At 38.6% G+C, this 17,924-nt stretch overlaps 1 protein-coding gene across 5 annotated transcripts in view; it reads right to left on the bottom strand.

Annotated features, from left to right (window-relative positions):
- The window catches only part of DISC1 (DISC1 scaffold protein), a 368,084-nt gene that overhangs the window by 180,500 nt on the left and 169,660 nt on the right, over window positions 1-17,924 (bottom strand). For all 5 annotated transcript variants that reach the window (XM_017526541.2, XM_037737790.1, XM_017526539.2 and 2 more), the window contains one exon: window positions 11,743-11,931. In XM_017526541.2, coding sequence (XP_017382030.1) covers window positions 11,743-11,931 — 189 coding nt within the window. Of the gene's footprint in view, window positions 1-11,742; window positions 11,932-17,924 lie in introns of those variants that run through there.

Here is a 17,924-nt window from a genome sequence, read left to right as displayed (position 1 = left end):
AAATCCATTCTACACTGTTATCTCAACATGTCATTATTTTTATAAAGATTTTGTTCTTGGTTGATTATTAATCATGATGAGGGGTTAATTTCACACACACACACACACACACACACACACACACAATAGGAAAAAATTATTAATAACCATATTATATAAAGAGAAGAAAGCCATTAGGTGCCACCTTCAAAATAAAACAAATAGACAAAAGACATGGGCAATACATAATGGAAAAAAAATAGGCCTGGCATGGCAGCTCCATCCTGTAATGCCCACACTTTGTGAGACCAAGGCAGGTAGATCACTTTTGCCCAGGAGTTCGAGACCAGCGTGGGCAACATGGCATAACCCTGTCTCTACTAAGCTGGGCATGGGGGTACATTCTTGTAGTTCCAGCTACTTGGAAGGCTGAGGTGGGAGGATCACCTGAGCCCTGGAGGTAGAGGTTGTAGTGAGCCAAGATCATGCCACTGCACTCCAGCCTGGGTGACAGAGTGAGACCCTGTCTCAAAAAAAAAAAAATTATAAAGGCACAAAAAAACAAGTTCAATGTATTAGTCAAAGATACGCAAAAACAAGGCATGAATTAAATACCAGTCTATTATTGTTATTATACTAATAATTTTTAAAGAAATAATACATATTATTAGAAAGGATGGACTGGTAGTATCAATTAAATTGCTATAATCCTTTTGAAAGTCAATCTGCAGCATGTATGAAGCCATAAAAATGACTGCACTCTTTCTGTCATTAATCCCAATCTTGGCACCTCATCTTCTGAAAGAAATTCATGAAGTGATCATTAAACACCTCACAATGAGGAGGTAGTTAAGCAAGTTACAGTATATTGATTCTTGGAGTGTTGTGTAGGTAATAAGTAATACATTGGAATACTATACTGCGACCAGGGAAACAGAGGTGTATAATGAAGAGTATGGCTCTGAAATGAAACAGATGAGTCTCATTACAGTTCTTTACTTCCCATATACAGAAACTTGAACAACTTTCTTAATTCACTGAGCCTCAGTTTCACAGATCTGTGGATTGGGAATAATAAATTTGTCTAAAAGTATAATCATGAGGATTAAGTGGTGCGATGCTCTCACTATTGTCCTGTAAGGTTAAGGACAGATAGACGATGTAAAATTGCATCTGCATTCTAGGTATAAGTGTGTAAAAAGTCTGCCCATGCGGCAAGCACAGAAGAGAATGCTAAAAATGTAACCCGGGGTTCTGTTACGGAAGTTATATGATGAACATTCTTCATTCATTAAAAAATTTTTATTTTATGCTTATGGTAGTTTTTGAAATAAATTTAAAATTTATCCTAGAGTGACTCCAGAAGTTTCATAAGCTTTGACTTGAGAGAATTTCTCTATAATCTGTAGGGGAGAATTACTTCGCTTCCAAAAGCTGACAGGTTTGCAGGATTCCAGACCAGTGGGGAATGTCAGTGTTTGGTGACCTTCTTAGGGCAGACGTGAAGTTGGTATCCAGACACTACTGTTACTCAGTCTCTGAGAACAATAGAGTTGGATGAAGGGTACACAGATGTTTGTCAAATTCCAATGTATGTGTCTCACTCAATGTAATTGGTACATATGAACCAAAGTCGAATGCTGGATCCAATTCAGAGTTACAAAGAAGCTCAAGATTTCAGTCACATTGTCCAAACTAGACAGACCTCCATTCATTGACAGACCATACAATCATAATATAATTGCATTTGGTTCTTTGTTGGGGAAGGAAAATATAAGATTTGGGGATTCATGAACTGTAAAGCAGTCATAATAAATATAGGAAAAGAGAGACATTCATAATGGGTTAAAACACCAAAAATTAAACACCATTTTGGCTAATAAAATTTGGTTATAATTAAACCAAAAAGCAAAGTGTGCCATCAGTTGTTAATGAGTTAAGACTCTAGAAACTATAATGTCAAAAGAAAAATAAAATGACATTCTATGACTATGCAGGCATGTGGAATATGAGCATGCCTGCTCATAAATTTTTGATGATGCCAAGTCAGTAAATCCTTAAGCAATTCTTGCTGGTTTTTGTACTGGCCATAAATATTAAATTTCAGTGCATTCACTCAGGGTTGTGCACCCCTCCAGTGATCCAATCCTCTCCAATTACAGAAAAGTCTCGATGGAAAGTGGATTAGACAGAATGGCCATCCCCAAGTCCAAAACATTATAGGACTAAAGTAGAATAGGTCCAGGGCAGCAAACACTGGCTCCTCAAATGCTTTCCTCTCCAGTCAGGGCAGGAAAACATTCATCAGTATACCCTCTCTCTTTTACAAGAGCTCAGCAAATCTGAAAAATCAAATTAGCAACAAATGATGCTGTCTCCAATAAATACCATCTCTCTTGGGTTGTTAACATATGGCAGCTTCAAAGAAGTACACAGCTAAAATGGCAGGGGTGTGTACAGGAAGCCATAACTCATGGCAATGCCAAAAGGGAAAACAAAATATTTCTTACCAAATTAATCACTGAAAAAACTGTGACCACATAAAAGATGTCATAGTTAGTGCAAGTAAAATTAAATTCTGCAAAAACCTCACAAAATCAAATTTGGTTTATAAAGAATCAACCTTCATTCCTGAAAATCCTAAATTATAGAATATTTTAAATGTTGTTTTATTTAACTAAAGTTCAAAACTCACTCAAAAGAAGCCTAGAATGATTGCCATCACATGTTGTAAGTTGAATTCCTTGTAATCAATAGGATGACAAATGAGTAAATTCTTAGAATCAAACAGGGCTTCTAACTACTTCTTTACCAGAAACTGAGTAATGTGTCAATCTAATAACCAATGCATTTACTTACAGGAATACAAAGGAAAACATTGACATTTCAGCTTTTTAGAACAGGAAGCAGAACTAGCCTCTGAAAATATACAAAAAAACTGTTTAGAAGTTAAGAAATGTGTATCCAATTAAATTGCTACAGTTCAGTTTCTTTCTGATTTATGGTAGTATGCCAAGTTCCTCTTAGTCACCCTTCAAAAATAAAGAATTGAAGTTTTAATACAAAAGATACAAGTTTCATAAGTGCAATAACCTATAGAACTTCCTACTACTGAGTTAAATTATCCATCTGCTACAGCAAAATGGCAGATAGTGGATCATCATTTCAGGCACAAAATATAGGGAGGTGCTTGAAAATTTCAAAAATGAAAAAAAAATTACCCATCTCCTCAGGGTGTTCAACATCATCAATATCGTAATTATGAATCTACGAGTGTGGTATTTAGGTAGGGCAATGAGGTTGAGGGATGAATAGAGAGAATGACATTAGGAATCAACTTCATAAAGAACATAAAGCAATGTCAAAGGCAAAATGATAGGTAAAAAGGATCCAGATGGTGGCCTTGCCCCCCCGGAGGCTCTGTGGTGGGATCCTTCCTAAACCTCAGCTTCTTCATCTGGAAAACAGAGATTCCAGTGGAGCTTGTACCACAGTGGTCCAGAGGATAAGATGACTAAAGTATGTCAAGCCTTAGCACAGTGATTGGTTCTCAAGGGCTTGAGAAACAAAAAGAAAGGGGTAAGTCTTTGTTACTTAAAAGAGGGTAACTTCATACAAGGGATCATTCCTTTTCTTCAAAGAACACATTCAATCCACAATAGCTATGGGTCATCTGTGCACAGAGAAATCTGTGCCCAAGAAATACATGCTGAATATCACAGTAAAGAGCAATGGAAGAAGAAATCTGCAACTAACTTAGTTTTAAACCTTTAAGGATCTATATAAAAGATAATGTGAATAACAAAATTAGGTTCTATTAATTCCAGGTAAGTTCTAATGGTCACAATAATAATAATGTATTTTCAAATCATATGGATGATATTAAAACATAAAGCATAATGCTGAAGTTATGCAGTTAACTGAGGGTGTTATCTCTCCTACCTAGGGACATTGAAAAATGGGGATGGGAAGAAGAGTTGGATGCAGGCAATGACCAGGGATGTGAAATGTTCTGCAATACATGGTTTGGTTCCCAGGCAAAAAATAATCCCCTTACCCAAAATATGACAAATAGACTCTTCTTTAAGATAATGAAGTTCCATCCACCACCATTCTTAGCTTAATCTTGAGGACATTATATGAGTGTGTAAGTACGTGTGTCTACCAACATTCCCAAAGCCCAGAGTTCATATGAAATGTACAGAGACTCTAATAGGTACTGGTAAGAATAACCTACAAAGCAGAAAATCTGGCAGATATTTAAGAGACACATGCACTCACCCTATTACATAGAGTCAAGTTCCTGCTCTAAATGAATTAGCATGTTTTTAAAAACTGCCTGTTGTAATTTGGTATGAAATATAATTGAAAACATCATTGCATTTCCACCCAGGGGAGTAAATGACATAAGTATTTTCAGGAGAGTATAGAAACAACCAGAGAGACAAGTGAAAAAAAATGTAACAATGGCAGGGACTTCTAAAAAATGTATATGGATAAAAGTGGGAAAAGGAGATCAATGGTAGTTGAGAGCAAGAAATAAATTAACAAAGTATAAATTGAATTATGGAAATTCACATACAAGGGGCTAGAGTAAAAAGGGACCTCAGTAGCCAACAGGGACTATCTAATTCATCTCTAGACCATGAGGAACTGCCATGGCGCCAGAATATTGTAAGTACTCAATAGATGGTGGTTGAAAGGAGGGATGAATGGATGGATGGGTGGACAGACGGACGGACGGACGGACAGACGGACGGACAGACGGATGGATCGATGGATGGATGGATGGATAGATGGACGGATGGATAGATGGACGGATGGATAGAAATGCAACCTCAAGATTTGGTTTTATAGTATTATATATGAAGAAATTGAGACTCAGGTAAAATTCAGTGACTTGCTGAAGATCATTCATTATGCCTCACATTCTGATGTTATATATGCCAGATGCTATGCAGATGATTACGGAAGAGCAGGACTGAAATTAAACTCACACCCCCTACATCCTAATCCAGGCTTTTTGCACTGTATTGGGATGCCTCCCAAAAGAATTATCACAGCGACTTAATAAAGGAGGGAGAAAGTTAATTGCAAATTTCAAGCTTAGAAATTCACAGGCAAAACCGGCTGAAGGGAAATAATCACATTAATAGTGATGCAAGGATGTAACTGGAAAGAAAAAAATGGAGAGAATTTAAAAACACGAACATTTAATCAGGGTCCTGATAAAGTGATAAAGTAATCAATAAGGCAAAGAAAAAAAAAAGATAAATGATTACAGATGTAAAACCTCAGGGAAACCTATCAAAAAACCTGAGGGAAAAGATTTTGAATTTTTTATTTCCTCCAAAAGATCCTATTTGATGAATTTTTTTTAATCTAAATGACCGAAGATTTAGAATTTGGAAAGGCATTCGCATACCTGTTTCCCATATAAGCATCTACATTTCTTGACACACAGGACCGCAACACTCACCTGGTTCCAAAGCAGACAGCTTTGCCCTCGGTATCAAGAGCACTATCACCATTCTGGCCCGGAGAGCTTATACGTAGGTCTTAGCCAAAGCTCAGAGGAAAGAAGCGAGATTTGGTGAGTCTCCAACATATGTCCTCTAGCCACTTTTCAGGTACCAAGTTACATCTCAGCATAGTATCAGACACTGGAAGATGTTGTATTTAAACTTCACTATCCCAAGCCCTAATTCACCTTCATAGTGTAATACTTTAATGTTTCTTAAAATTTGGGGGATCCTAGAATGACCCCTCTAAAAATCTGCTGAAAAACTGGATCTTTTTATTGGAAAAACCATACATACCTACGTATCTAAAATGTGTATTTGGTTTCAGTCTTTCCTATCCACAGTCTCTCCTGCTTTGAAGGGATGCCCTAACATGCTTTTGTCCAGAGGTAGTTGGCAACAACCATCGGATAACATGTTTGTCACCTGGGTAATAAAATACTCTGTACACCAAACCCCAACTACATGCAATTTACCTATATAACCAACCTGCGCATGTACCCCTGAACCTCAACTTAAACGTTAAAAAATAATAACACAAGTAAAAGAGCTTTTGCATGTGTTATAAATCTGTTCAGGAGGACTTTCCAATGTGCCTTCTAGATAGTTGTCTTTAAGAATTTAGCACCACTCTGATTTCCCATAAAACTGTGCTTTTCAAGTGGCTTTTGAGGAAGGATGATACTTCAATTGTCTTTTTTGTTCTGACTTCTAGGAAGTTCTTTATCACATCATATTCTCAACCAAATAATTAACACTGGTCATTAGCATTTTCTTCTGTCTTCGTTTTTTAATTTTATTGTTTTTATCTTTGCTATATGTATTTTTCCTGGTTTTCCATTTCCTCCCTGTCCCTGCCAATAAAAGAGACCCATAGATTTTATTCTTTCGTTCTACTTTTTCATAAATGTTTCTTCTACATATATCTGATATATATGGAAAAAAGTATTACTGTCTATATATGCAGAACTTGTAACTCACAGGATTTCTAAACTAAAAGGCTTTTGTCATAGGTGTGAAGTGAAATTCTGCAAGTAGCTGCACCCATGAACTTCAGAGTTAAACCGGTATCTCAGTATAATCTGTCACTGCAATAGTTTCTCAGTTTGATTTCCAAACTTCATATTGAAATTAGTCCCCCAATGTTGAAGGTGGGGCCTAATGGTAGGTGTTTGGGTTATGGGGACAGATCCCTCACAAATAGCTTGGTCATCAATGAGTGAGTTCTCACTCTATTAGTTTCTGGGAGAGCTGATTGTTAAAAAAAGAGTGTACCATCTTCCTCCTCTCCCTTTTCGCTTCCTCTGTCACCATGTGGTCTGCCCATGCCAGCTCCCCTTCATCTTCCGCCACAAGTGGGAGCAGCCTGAGACCCTCACCAGAAGCTGATGCCGGTACCATGCTTCATATATATCCAGCAAAACTGTGAGCCAAAGAATTCCCTTTCCTTTATAAATGACCCAGCCTCAGGTATTCCTCTATAGCAACACAAATGCACTAAGACACTCCTGCTTCCTTTCATTAGCTATTTCAAGCTGAAAAACTATGAGATAGTTCCAAAAATTAGAGCAGGATCTTGTCATTGTGAACTTACAACTTTTCTATCTAAAGCAAAAGGTCCTAGCCCCAAACCATAATTGGAGAGATGCCTCTACTCAAACTTCATTACCCTTAAACTGCCCCTTCTCTGCCTTCCACTCCCCACTTACTCACTGAAAGACAAATGAGTTTAGGCTGGGCACAGTTAGCCATCATGCTCAGAAAAATGAAATCTTGCTGCTTGGTATTCTCACTGAGAATCTCTTTCCTTAGCTTATGGATCCCCCTACACAGATTCCTGACAGCTCACTGGGCCATAAACCCAGCCAGATTTTTGAGCTACATCTGCAGTATCTTTTCTACTCAGGCAGCTGGCATAAGGTGGGAAAATTCATTAACATGCTAATGATGTCCTATTTAAAATTCTAGCCCTGATTATTCTGTGATTAAATCTCTCCCCTTGATGTCGGTTTCCTTTATAGCTGAGCTACAGTGCGAAATCAACAATATTAATAAAGTACAATACAGATTACCAATGTATACACAAGGGATGGTGAAAAACAGCTACGTAAATCTGAGGGCTGTCTTTTTTTCTTGAAAAGCAGTTGTAGGCCTGGTGTGTTGGCTCACGTCTGTAATCCCAACACTTTGGGAGGCCGCAGCAGGTGGATCACCTGAGGTCAGGAGTTCAAGACCAGCCTGGCTAACATGGTGAAACCCCGTCTCTACCAAAAAAATACAAAAATTAACTGGGCATGGTGGTGGGTGCCTGTAATCCCAGCTACTCAGGAGACTGAGGCAGGAGAATCACTTGAACCTGGGAGGCAGAGGTTGCATTGGGCCGAGATCGCACCATAGTACTCCAGCCTGGGTGACAAGAGTGAAATTGTCCCAAAAAAAAAAAAAAAAAAGATGTGACAAATTGTAAAAGTTGCTGATTTTTTTTCATCCCTCCTTTCTTTAAAGAAACACACATATTGGAATCCACAATAATTAAATGTTTATAGTTAATTTCCATAAATATTCAAGGCTTAGAAGATTGATTTAGCTTTTCCTTCTATTTCACTGCACTTAGCATTGCTCAGAATTCAAATGCGTTATCCTGAAGTCTTAAAAACAGCTGACAGGAGTTAAAGAGCACTTCTTATCATCTCTTTATAGTGAATGTGTCTTGGTGACAAAAGCCAATGGATTTAGTGATGATGTCTGTCTCCCTTTGCCCCTGAGTACCTTGGCACATTTCAGTTCCTTTTCTATTATCATATTGTTCTGCCTGCTGACACTCCAATCTGAATATCTGACTCAGACAACTCAAGCATCTTCCAAGAAAGACAATCAAACTTACCACTACTCTCATTAATTTGGAAAGTGAATAAAGAAGCAGAAGATTCAAGGCCTGGATCTGCAATCTAAAATGCAGGAAGAAAGGGCTCATGTGTCATTTTAACATCTGACCCCAGTAAGTAAACAAATATTTGTGGTATAGTATATTTACTATTTTAAAAGACATCATGCTGGATACCAGAGCAGTACAGTGAAACCTGAAGACAATGTTCTGACCTCAGTGGACTCACAATCTAGCCAGAGACACAAGATACCAGGATATCTTAAGTGATCAGTGCAGCAAGTTCATCTCAGGTGAATCATTAGAGATACACTTCACCTCATTAAGAGGTCACTGTATGAGACACACTGCTAATTGTTCCCTAAGACTGCAAATCTCCCCTTTAGCTATGGAAACAGAACTCACGACTTCAGCAGGGCACATTGCTGCCCAGGGTGAGGACAGCTCCCAGCTCCCCTTGCAAGTAGCTGTTACCATACAACAAGGTTGAGGTGACAGGGATGTGGCCATAGCAGAGACGTGTGCAGATTTCTCAAAGGGTACTTAAACGGGATAGGTGAGCTCTCTTCCTTCTGCATTTTCTCTGACTGGACTTGGACATGCCTGTGGCTAGGTCAGCCAGGTTGGACTGAATGGTGCATATTGTGGGGCAGAGGAGAACAAAATAGAAGAGTCTAAGTCCCTGACAATCAGGGTGGCTTGTTCATCCATGAGTTGCCTTTTTCTCCCGAATGTTGCATTCTACAACCATTGTTGGAAATAAAAATCTTTTTTAAAAATACTACATATTGCTCATTTCTTAAATGGTTTCATTCTCTAAAACTAAAAAGAGTCATGGTACATACATGCACATGTGTATGTGCATAAGCACACGCTCCTTTGTACTTCCCCTGTATTTAAACTTGAACACAGAGCTCCCTCTGAATTTTTAACTCTCAAAACACAAAAATAGCTGAATATGGACTTTAGCCCAGTTTTATCACATTTTAATAAATAAAAGTTTCAATATATTCAGGTATTCATTATTTATTTGTTACTCACAACCCTAGATTATTAATTTGGTTCACCTAAAGCCAGCTCATCTCAAATTGGCTAAAAAAAAAAAAAAAACCAAGCATGTGTAAATCAACATATAGGGAAAAGGGTGGCTGATCCAGCAAAATCCAAGTGTGAAAACATAGAGGGGCTTCACAACAGTAATGAGCCATCTGCAATTTAGAACCATCCATAGTAACAATCTCTCATTCCATTTGTTTATGTTTTATTCATCATTTTGAAAATACTTAGTGAAGTGACAATGATGAGATTCAAAAAATACTGCATGGTCCTTTTTTAAAAAAGAGATATTAATGGTTTTCAAGAGCTCAACTGTTCAAATGAAAATACTGCCGGACTAAATTTGCTCAAATTTGTTCACATCTTCTTTATTCTTGGATATAACATATTCTTCATTTTGTGAAAAATTATGTGGTGATAACATGAGAAATTTTGTAGTTTTCATTGTTTATACATTTTAAAAATCAATAGCAGAAATCTACTTAAAATGTACAGTGCTCGCTAGGCACGGTGGCTCACGCCTGTAATCCCAACACTTTGGGAGGCCGAGGCAGGCGGATCACCTGAGGTTGGGAGTTCAAGACCAGCCTGACCAAAATGGAGGAACCTTGTCTCTACTAAAAATACAAAATTAGCCAGGCGTGGTGGCACATGCCTGTAATCCCATCTACTCAGAAGACTGAGGCAGGAGAATCACCTGAACTTGGGAGGTGGAGGTTGCAGTGAGCCAAGCTCGCGCCATTGTACTCCAGCCTGGGCAACAAGAGCAAAACTTTGTCTCAAAAAAAAAAAAATGTACAATGCTCATTCCTGTTATGACAGAGTAAACCAGGCTGCGGTGTCTTAGGTGAGCATGTTGTCATTCCTTAGTACTATAGTTATTTAGGCTCAAATGTACTGTCTCTAGTTACATATATGGCAAAAACAAGGCTTGACCTTTAAGAGTAAAAGAAAAAAAGATAAGCACTATTAAGCCAACTTAAGGGTATTCATTACAAAGAAGACAGAATGACTACTGAACATACTCTTTGATTCAAAGATTTCTATGAAGAAACCTCTCTACACAAATCAATAAGCCTTTAAAAGAAAATTTATGCATCCCAAAATGATGCATTTAACTTCAGCTAGCTGATTTTATGTCTCTCAATCTAGCTTATGAATACTAATCTTCATTTACTTCAATTTATGAAATATTTACAAAAGCCCTATTTCAAATCTGGTTCCCAGCCCCGTTCTTTTCTTATTTCTTCTTAAACAAGCATGCTTTGTAAAATACAGCCGTTTATTCATATGTATTTCTTTCATTTGTTTCATTTGTTTTAGTAAATGATGACATTTATTTAAGAACCATGATATGCTATATATGGCCCCTGACTTTTAGTTAGTTTCTAGGAGCAATGGAAAGGCAGGCATGTGCGTGCACGCGTGCACGCGTACACACACACACACACACACACACACACACACACTCCAGGATCTTTGTAAATTAATCTGCACCACTTAATCTGCCCAGGAGATAGATGTAATTCTTGTCATTTTACTGGTGCAGAAACAGGTTCTAGTATTTAATAAAGATTACATCTGAATTTGCTTTTAATGATTTCATTCTGCATATTAGAAACTGAATCATCAGAAACTCCTTACTTTTTTTAAGAAATGAGTTTATACTATCTCAATTTGCACTGAACCAGCATCTTCCGAGACTATCCCTCTGGGTGCAAATCTCAGAGTAACCTCAGTTACTCTTAACAACTGGAAAAGGAAAGAACACAAGAACACTTGAAGTCCTCCGACAAGCAGACACTTTGGCTAAGGCAGCATTTGCCTCTTCCACATCATCCTTCCTGGGGAAAGAAGCTCTCAGAAAAGTGCACACATAGAAGAGCCACTTTACGGTCTTTCCTCAGTTTTCTCAGATCAGCCTGATTTAGTCTATGATTGTGCAGACCAGGAGACTGAGCCAAGGGACAAAAGGAAGATAATCGTCACACAAAGAAAATGCGCAAGACCTTGCCAAGGGAGAAATTGCTCTAAATAATAACAAGGCTATTAGCAAGTGCAGGGTGGGAGGGGGAGCAGAAAAAGAAAAGATGTCACATGTGAATATAAAAACAAAAGCTGACAAGTAATTCCACCCAGTTTGCCAAGGCGCCTGCCAAAAATGTCCCCCAGGAAAAGGGCCATGTGCTCCATGACACCCTTCACAGTGATGTTCACATAAAGCACAGAACATTCTGTCTGGCCACAAAACACAACAAATATCATCAATATCTCGCCGCATAGCAGTTGTGCGCCACCTACCATAGGCGGTCTCCTGGTGCTCCAGTTCTCTTCTCAGTCTGTCGTAATCTTCTTTAACACTTCCCAGCTTTTTGACATTTCTGGAACTCAACACCAACAGCTTGCTGAGGAGTCCCTCCAGCCCTTCTCTCTCTGATGTTAATGATCTAATCTCCTCGGTGAGGTCCTTAGCTGTACAGAAATGGTTTCCTACAGCACATTGTGGGAGAAAAGGAGGGAAAACAAGCTTTACAGCATCCACACACGGAAGATCTGGCAGCAGCTAACGTACATTCACAGCATGGGCAAAGAAACTGAACTTGGAGATTATGTACAACTTCCTCGGCAGTCCTCTGGGGAAAGAACCTGGAAAAGCACTGCCCTCCCTAAACTGGAAAAAAAAAAAAAAAAAAAAAAAACACCAGTCTTTTTATCACCTTATTCTTGTTATGTCCATTTTAGGAGTTCAATTGGCTAAGCCGTGTCCTGTGAAATATGATGACACAAAAATGTCCCAGTGGAATCCAGAGAAACCACAATGTGTTACTCTATTCAAATAATATACAAATGTCAAAGAGATGACATATCATAGTAGGGTGGAAGGGGACTGGGCCACCTAATTAGAGTGGACCTAAATTAAATTCCTAGCTCCCCTGTTACTCAAATTGCATGACCTGGAGCAAAGACATTAGAACACCTGGGGCAAATTGCTTATAAAATATGATTGCAATAATACCTGAATCATAGGTAGTTACAAAAATAAACAAGAAATTCTGTAAAGCACTGAGCAAAATATATGGCATGTTAAATGTAGCAAGGTTGCAGGATACAAGGCCAATATACAAAAATCAATCTTATGCCTAAATATCAACAACAAAAAACTGGAAGATGACTTTCTAAAAAAATACAATTTACAAGATGTTTTAAAACTCAAAATGTTGAGGAGTACTTTTTTAAAATACGTGCAAGAGCTCTACAGTGAGAACTACTTTTTTCAAAAACTGCTGAGAGAAATTGAAGACAAATATTTTAAAAGATACACTATATGCATACAGTGGAAGTTCAATATTGGTAAGATTTCAATTTTCCCCACATTGATTCACTGATTTAATACAATTCCAATCAAAATTTTATGAGGTCCTTTTGTAGAAATCTATTAGCTTATTCTAAAATGTTGAAGAGTGAGCCAGGCATGGTGGCTCATACCTGTAATCCCAGCATTTTGAGAGGCTGAGGTGGGTGGATCCCTTGAGGTCAGGAGCTCAAGACCAGACCGGCTAACGTGGTGAAACTCTACCTCTACTAAAAATATAAAAATTAGCCAGGCACAGCAGGACACACCTGTAATCCCAGCTACTCTGGAGGCTGAGGCAAGAGAATCACTTAAATGCGGGAGGCGGAGATTGCAGTAAGCCATGATCCCACCACTGCACTTCAGCCTGGGCAACAGAGTGAGACTCCTTCTCAAAATAAATAAATAAAATAAAATGTAGAAGAATGAGCCCATGAGTCTGAGGCTGTAGTACACTATGACTGCACTTTTGAATAGCCACTGCACTCTGACTGGGCAACATAGCAAGGCCCAATCCCGAAGAAGAAGAGAAAGAAGGAGGAGGAGGAGAAGGAGGCTGAGAAGGAGGAGGAGGAAGAAGGAGGAGAAGGAGAAGGAGAAGGAGGAAGATGAGGGAGGAGAAGGAGGGAGGAGGAGGGAGGAGGAGGAGGAAAAAGACGGAGGGAGGAGAAGGAAAAGGAAGAAGAAGAAGAGGAGGAGGAAGAGGAAGCAGCAGCAGCAGCAGCAGCAACAAAGGCCTACGTAAACCAAAGCAATCCTTAAAAAGTTAGTCTTGATTTCAAGACTAATGCTAAAGCCACTATAAATCAAGATAATATGGCACTGCATATAGATAGAGAAATAGATCAATGGAATAACAGTCCAGGAGTGGATTTATATATATATAGCCAACCAAAGTGCCAAAGCAGGTCAATGAGGAAAAGAAAGTATTTTTAATAAATGGTGCTGGAACAACTAGCTATCTACATGGGAAAAATATTAACCTTGATTCATACCTCAAACCATACACAAAATTTAATTAAAGATGGATCACAGACCTAAATGTAGAAGTTAAAACTATAAAGCTTCTACATAAAGAAAATAAAAGAAAATTTTATTGAATTTGGAGTAGGTAGGAACTTCAGATAAGATACAGAAAACAGTAACTATTTTAAAAAGAATAAAAAGAATAAAATGTAAAAGTTCTCCTCATCAAAAGACACCACTAAAAAATGAGATAAGAAGTCACATGCTTGGAGAAAATCACTGCAATATGTTTAACTGACAAAGGACTTGAATATTACAGCCTGACAATTAAAACACAAATGGTGCCACTGAAAAACAGGCAAGTGACTTAATAGGCATTTTACAAAGTAAGATGCACAAATGGCCAATGAATATATGAAAAAGCATTTGGCATCATTAATCATTAGGAAAAGAAAAATTAAAACCATAGAGATTCCACTACAAGCCCATTCAAATGTTTCAAATTAACTGGACTAAAAATGTCAACATTCACAAGGATATGGAGCAACTGGAACTCTCACCATGTAAAATGGTCCCTTCAAGAAAAGTTCTGCCAGTTTCTCATGAAGTTAAATGTACACCTACCCTTTAATCCAATAATTCTACTTCTAGGCATTTACAGAAAAGAAATGAAAACACATAGTCAAAAATATTTGCACTCAAATAAATGTTCATAGTGACTTTATGCCCAAGAGCCAGCCCCAAACTGGAAGCAATCTAATGTCCATCAACAAGAAAATGCAAAAATAATACAACAGCTACACAATGAAAGACTATTCAGCAATAAAAAGAAACAAACTCTTCATATATGTAGCAACACATATGTATCTTTACAAAGGATGCAAAGGAATAGTGCCACATGATTCTATTAAGTTCTAGATAAGGCAAAATTAATCCATGATAGAAGATATCAGAGCCGAGGAGGGATGACGATGACTGGGAAGTGACACAGGGTAATGTTTCTTGAGTGATGAAAATGTTCTCTCTCTTGATAGGGCTGTTTGTAACACAGGAGATGTCGAAATTCAAGAACTGTATACTTAAGACCTCTGCATTTCATTGAATGTAAATCACACCTCAATTAAAAAGAGGAAAAATTATGAAATTTTTAAGCATGAGCACTGAACAATAAATTAATAAATATATAACATTAATGAGTACCCCATAAATTAGTGTTATTAGAAAACCCCACTATGTTGTCTAAGAATTTATAGTAACCATAATCACAATAATAGCTACAAACTTTCTCAACTTTAAATGTCATCACAAGTTTAGGAGACAGGTTATGTCTTATATTATTATCATATATTTTTTTTTACATTTTAACATCTCTGAAACAGGGACGTGTCCTACAATTGCTATCAGCCAGGAAGCAGTCAGGAAATAGTCAGAGCAATCCAGGTTATAATTGGATTGTTTTCCCAGCTCTGGCTGACCATCTGCAACCACCTGGTGTTTCAATGTGTAAACCATTTTAGGACCATTTGCATCCTGGCTGTTGCCTGAAAATCTTCTGTTGATGTGGATTTGTAAGACTGGAAAATCACCAGCATTTAAAACTTGAAGAAAGGTGTTAGCAGTTTGGCAAACAATACTACAGAAAACAGTTCACTCTTGGGGGAGAAAAAGTTGCCTCCCACAACTTCAATTGTTCAGAGGATGATGATGTGTGGAGAAACATGAACCTTGACAACATTGAGACCGAATGTGTTTCAGAAGACCCAGGCTGAATAGGAAGATGCCTAGGACAACCTTAACCAATTTTCCTTTTTAATGAGTGATACGTGATTTTTCAAAAGCCTAACTACATCTGAAAGAGCTATTTCAGTAAGTACAAGATAAAAATTCTAAACCATAGAAAGCACTGTTACTGTTTAGTTGACAATAATTTTTCTTTCTTTGTAATATATAGAACAATGGTGCTTTTTTTTTTAAGATGGAGTTTTGCTCTGTCGCCAGGCTGGAGTGCAATGGTACAACCTTAGCTCACTGCAACGTCCGCCTCCTGGGTTCAAGTGATTCTCCTGCCTCAGCCTCCCAAGTAATTGGGACTACAAGCACCTGCCACCACGCCCAGCTAATTTTTTGTATTTTAGTAAGACAGGGTTTCACCATGTTGGCCAGGATGGCTTGATCGTCTGACCTTGTGATCCACCGGCCTCCACCTCCCAAAGTGCTGGGATTACAGGTGTGAGCCACTGCGCCCGGCCAGTGCTTTTTATGTTCACTGAAATTCATACTATTATCTGTTTTCACAGCTGGGAAAACAGCAATCTGGAGAGCTATCCTGCTGAAGGTCACAGTACAGTAAACCATGCGGCAAGCTTCTGACTCAAACTTCACCCTAGAACCCCTCCTCTTAAACACAAATTATGCTGCTAACTTCTTTATTGTTACTTAGCAGGCAGATTTCAGGCTGATACAAATATTGAAAATGTTACAAAATGTTTTCCCTCCTCAAAGGCATTCTGAAACCTAGCACAAATCATCTGTCACCAAAGTCCATAGTTTCCAATGCCATGATTGGATAAACATCCTATTGAGACTCATTTGTTTGTCTGTCACTGTTTTAAGCAACATGGTAAACACGAATGAGAACAAGTACTGCTCCTGCTCTCCAGGAAGTTACCATACAATAACGGGAGAAGGTGCCTTCCAGAGAATAAGCAAATACTAGGAGAGGGCAGAGGACAAGAGAGATTATTCCAGAAGGAGAAACTGAGGCAGATTTCAGGAGGGAAGAATATAAAGAGTCCCAAAAGAAGAAATAGGAACTCTAGTTAGAGAGCAATGGGCAGGGGGTAGGAGGTGAGACTAAACTTATGAGGAAGTTGCTTCAAAACAGCAGCGCCCAAAATGCCAAGCTGATGGGTTGGGCCCATTTAGGAAAAACCCACAAAGTCCACATGAGAGCAGACTGCACTTCTATGTGCTTCAAGTTGTAAACAGAAACACAACTAAAACCTTTCCTGAATTGGTAATTTCCGTACTGAACAATGGCCAAGTCAGGGAATCTGAGGATCAAGCCCCCTACCGCATGCCACAAAGAACCTCAAGGGACCCCATGTTCTGGGGAGCTTGCATGATTGCTTTGGGGCAGGGTGACCACATATACAATGTTGTACCTTCCAATGTTCCTCTTTAAGCTGTGCTTACAAAGTCCCAACATGTCTTCTGGGCCATTTTTTCAACCAAGACAGTTAATAAAAAGTGGGATGGGCACCAACTATGCCTCCAGAGACCCCAGGCAGAATATGCCACAGCATGCCATTTCCTCCTGCAAACAGTCAGAAAGAAAAGATCTCTAAAAACATATTGGAAGAGACTACATATACAGAGCAAGTGCCAGTACAAAAGTTTTGCTGGAAATACACCGTCTAATCTATTGCAACCCATTGCAAGCTCTAGAGACCACTGCCCTTGGTAAAACATAGGCGAGATCATTAAAGTCTGGGCTCTTTCTTTGATCCTGAGGCATAAGGCTTGGGAAAATGCACTGTGATAAAAAAAGTGAACAACTAAAAAGAGCAGAATGAGTGTGAATTCTCAAAGAGACCGTTCATATCAAAACCCAAGCCATGATAAAATGCTACAATGCCCTTGATTCATATTTTATAAGTATTTTGACCTCAGATCTAAGCCCATGAGGTAGACCTTGCTTGATGCAGACCTCTCTGACTGCTGAAATTGGTCAGGAGCTTAGTGATGAAAATTTGGAAAGTCAATGTTGATACCTGAAGAAAGTACCACCAGAGACCTGTGACCTGAATCTTCATAACTCTAACGGGCCCTTTCTAAATGCCATGGGAGGATGTGATGGAGAAGAATATGCCACCTATGGCATCCCAATATACCTGTGCCTGCCTGCTCTTCAACAAGGGAATAAAACCTAGGTACTCTCATAGGGTTTTTAAAGCACTTGTCAACATATTTTATTCCACAAATAACACAATTTAAATCTCTAGGTGTATGCTGAAGCTAACTTTACCCATTGTGTTCTAACATTACTTATCCTCAGCATCTCTGAATTCAAATAACAGCCGGGTGTAGTGGCTCCTACCTGTAATCTCAGCACTTTGGGAAGCCAAGATGGGAAGATTGTTTGAGGAGTTGGAGACCAACCTGG

This window comes from Cebus imitator, unplaced genomic scaffold, assembly GCF_001604975.1.
Source record: "Cebus imitator isolate Cc_AM_T3 unplaced genomic scaffold, Cebus_imitator-1.0 Scaffold42, whole genome shotgun sequence".
Lineage (NCBI taxonomy): Eukaryota > Metazoa > Chordata > Mammalia > Primates > Cebidae > Cebus > Cebus imitator.
Note: the sequence above shows the minus strand (reverse complement) of the source record. Positions and strands in the feature narration are given on the sequence as shown.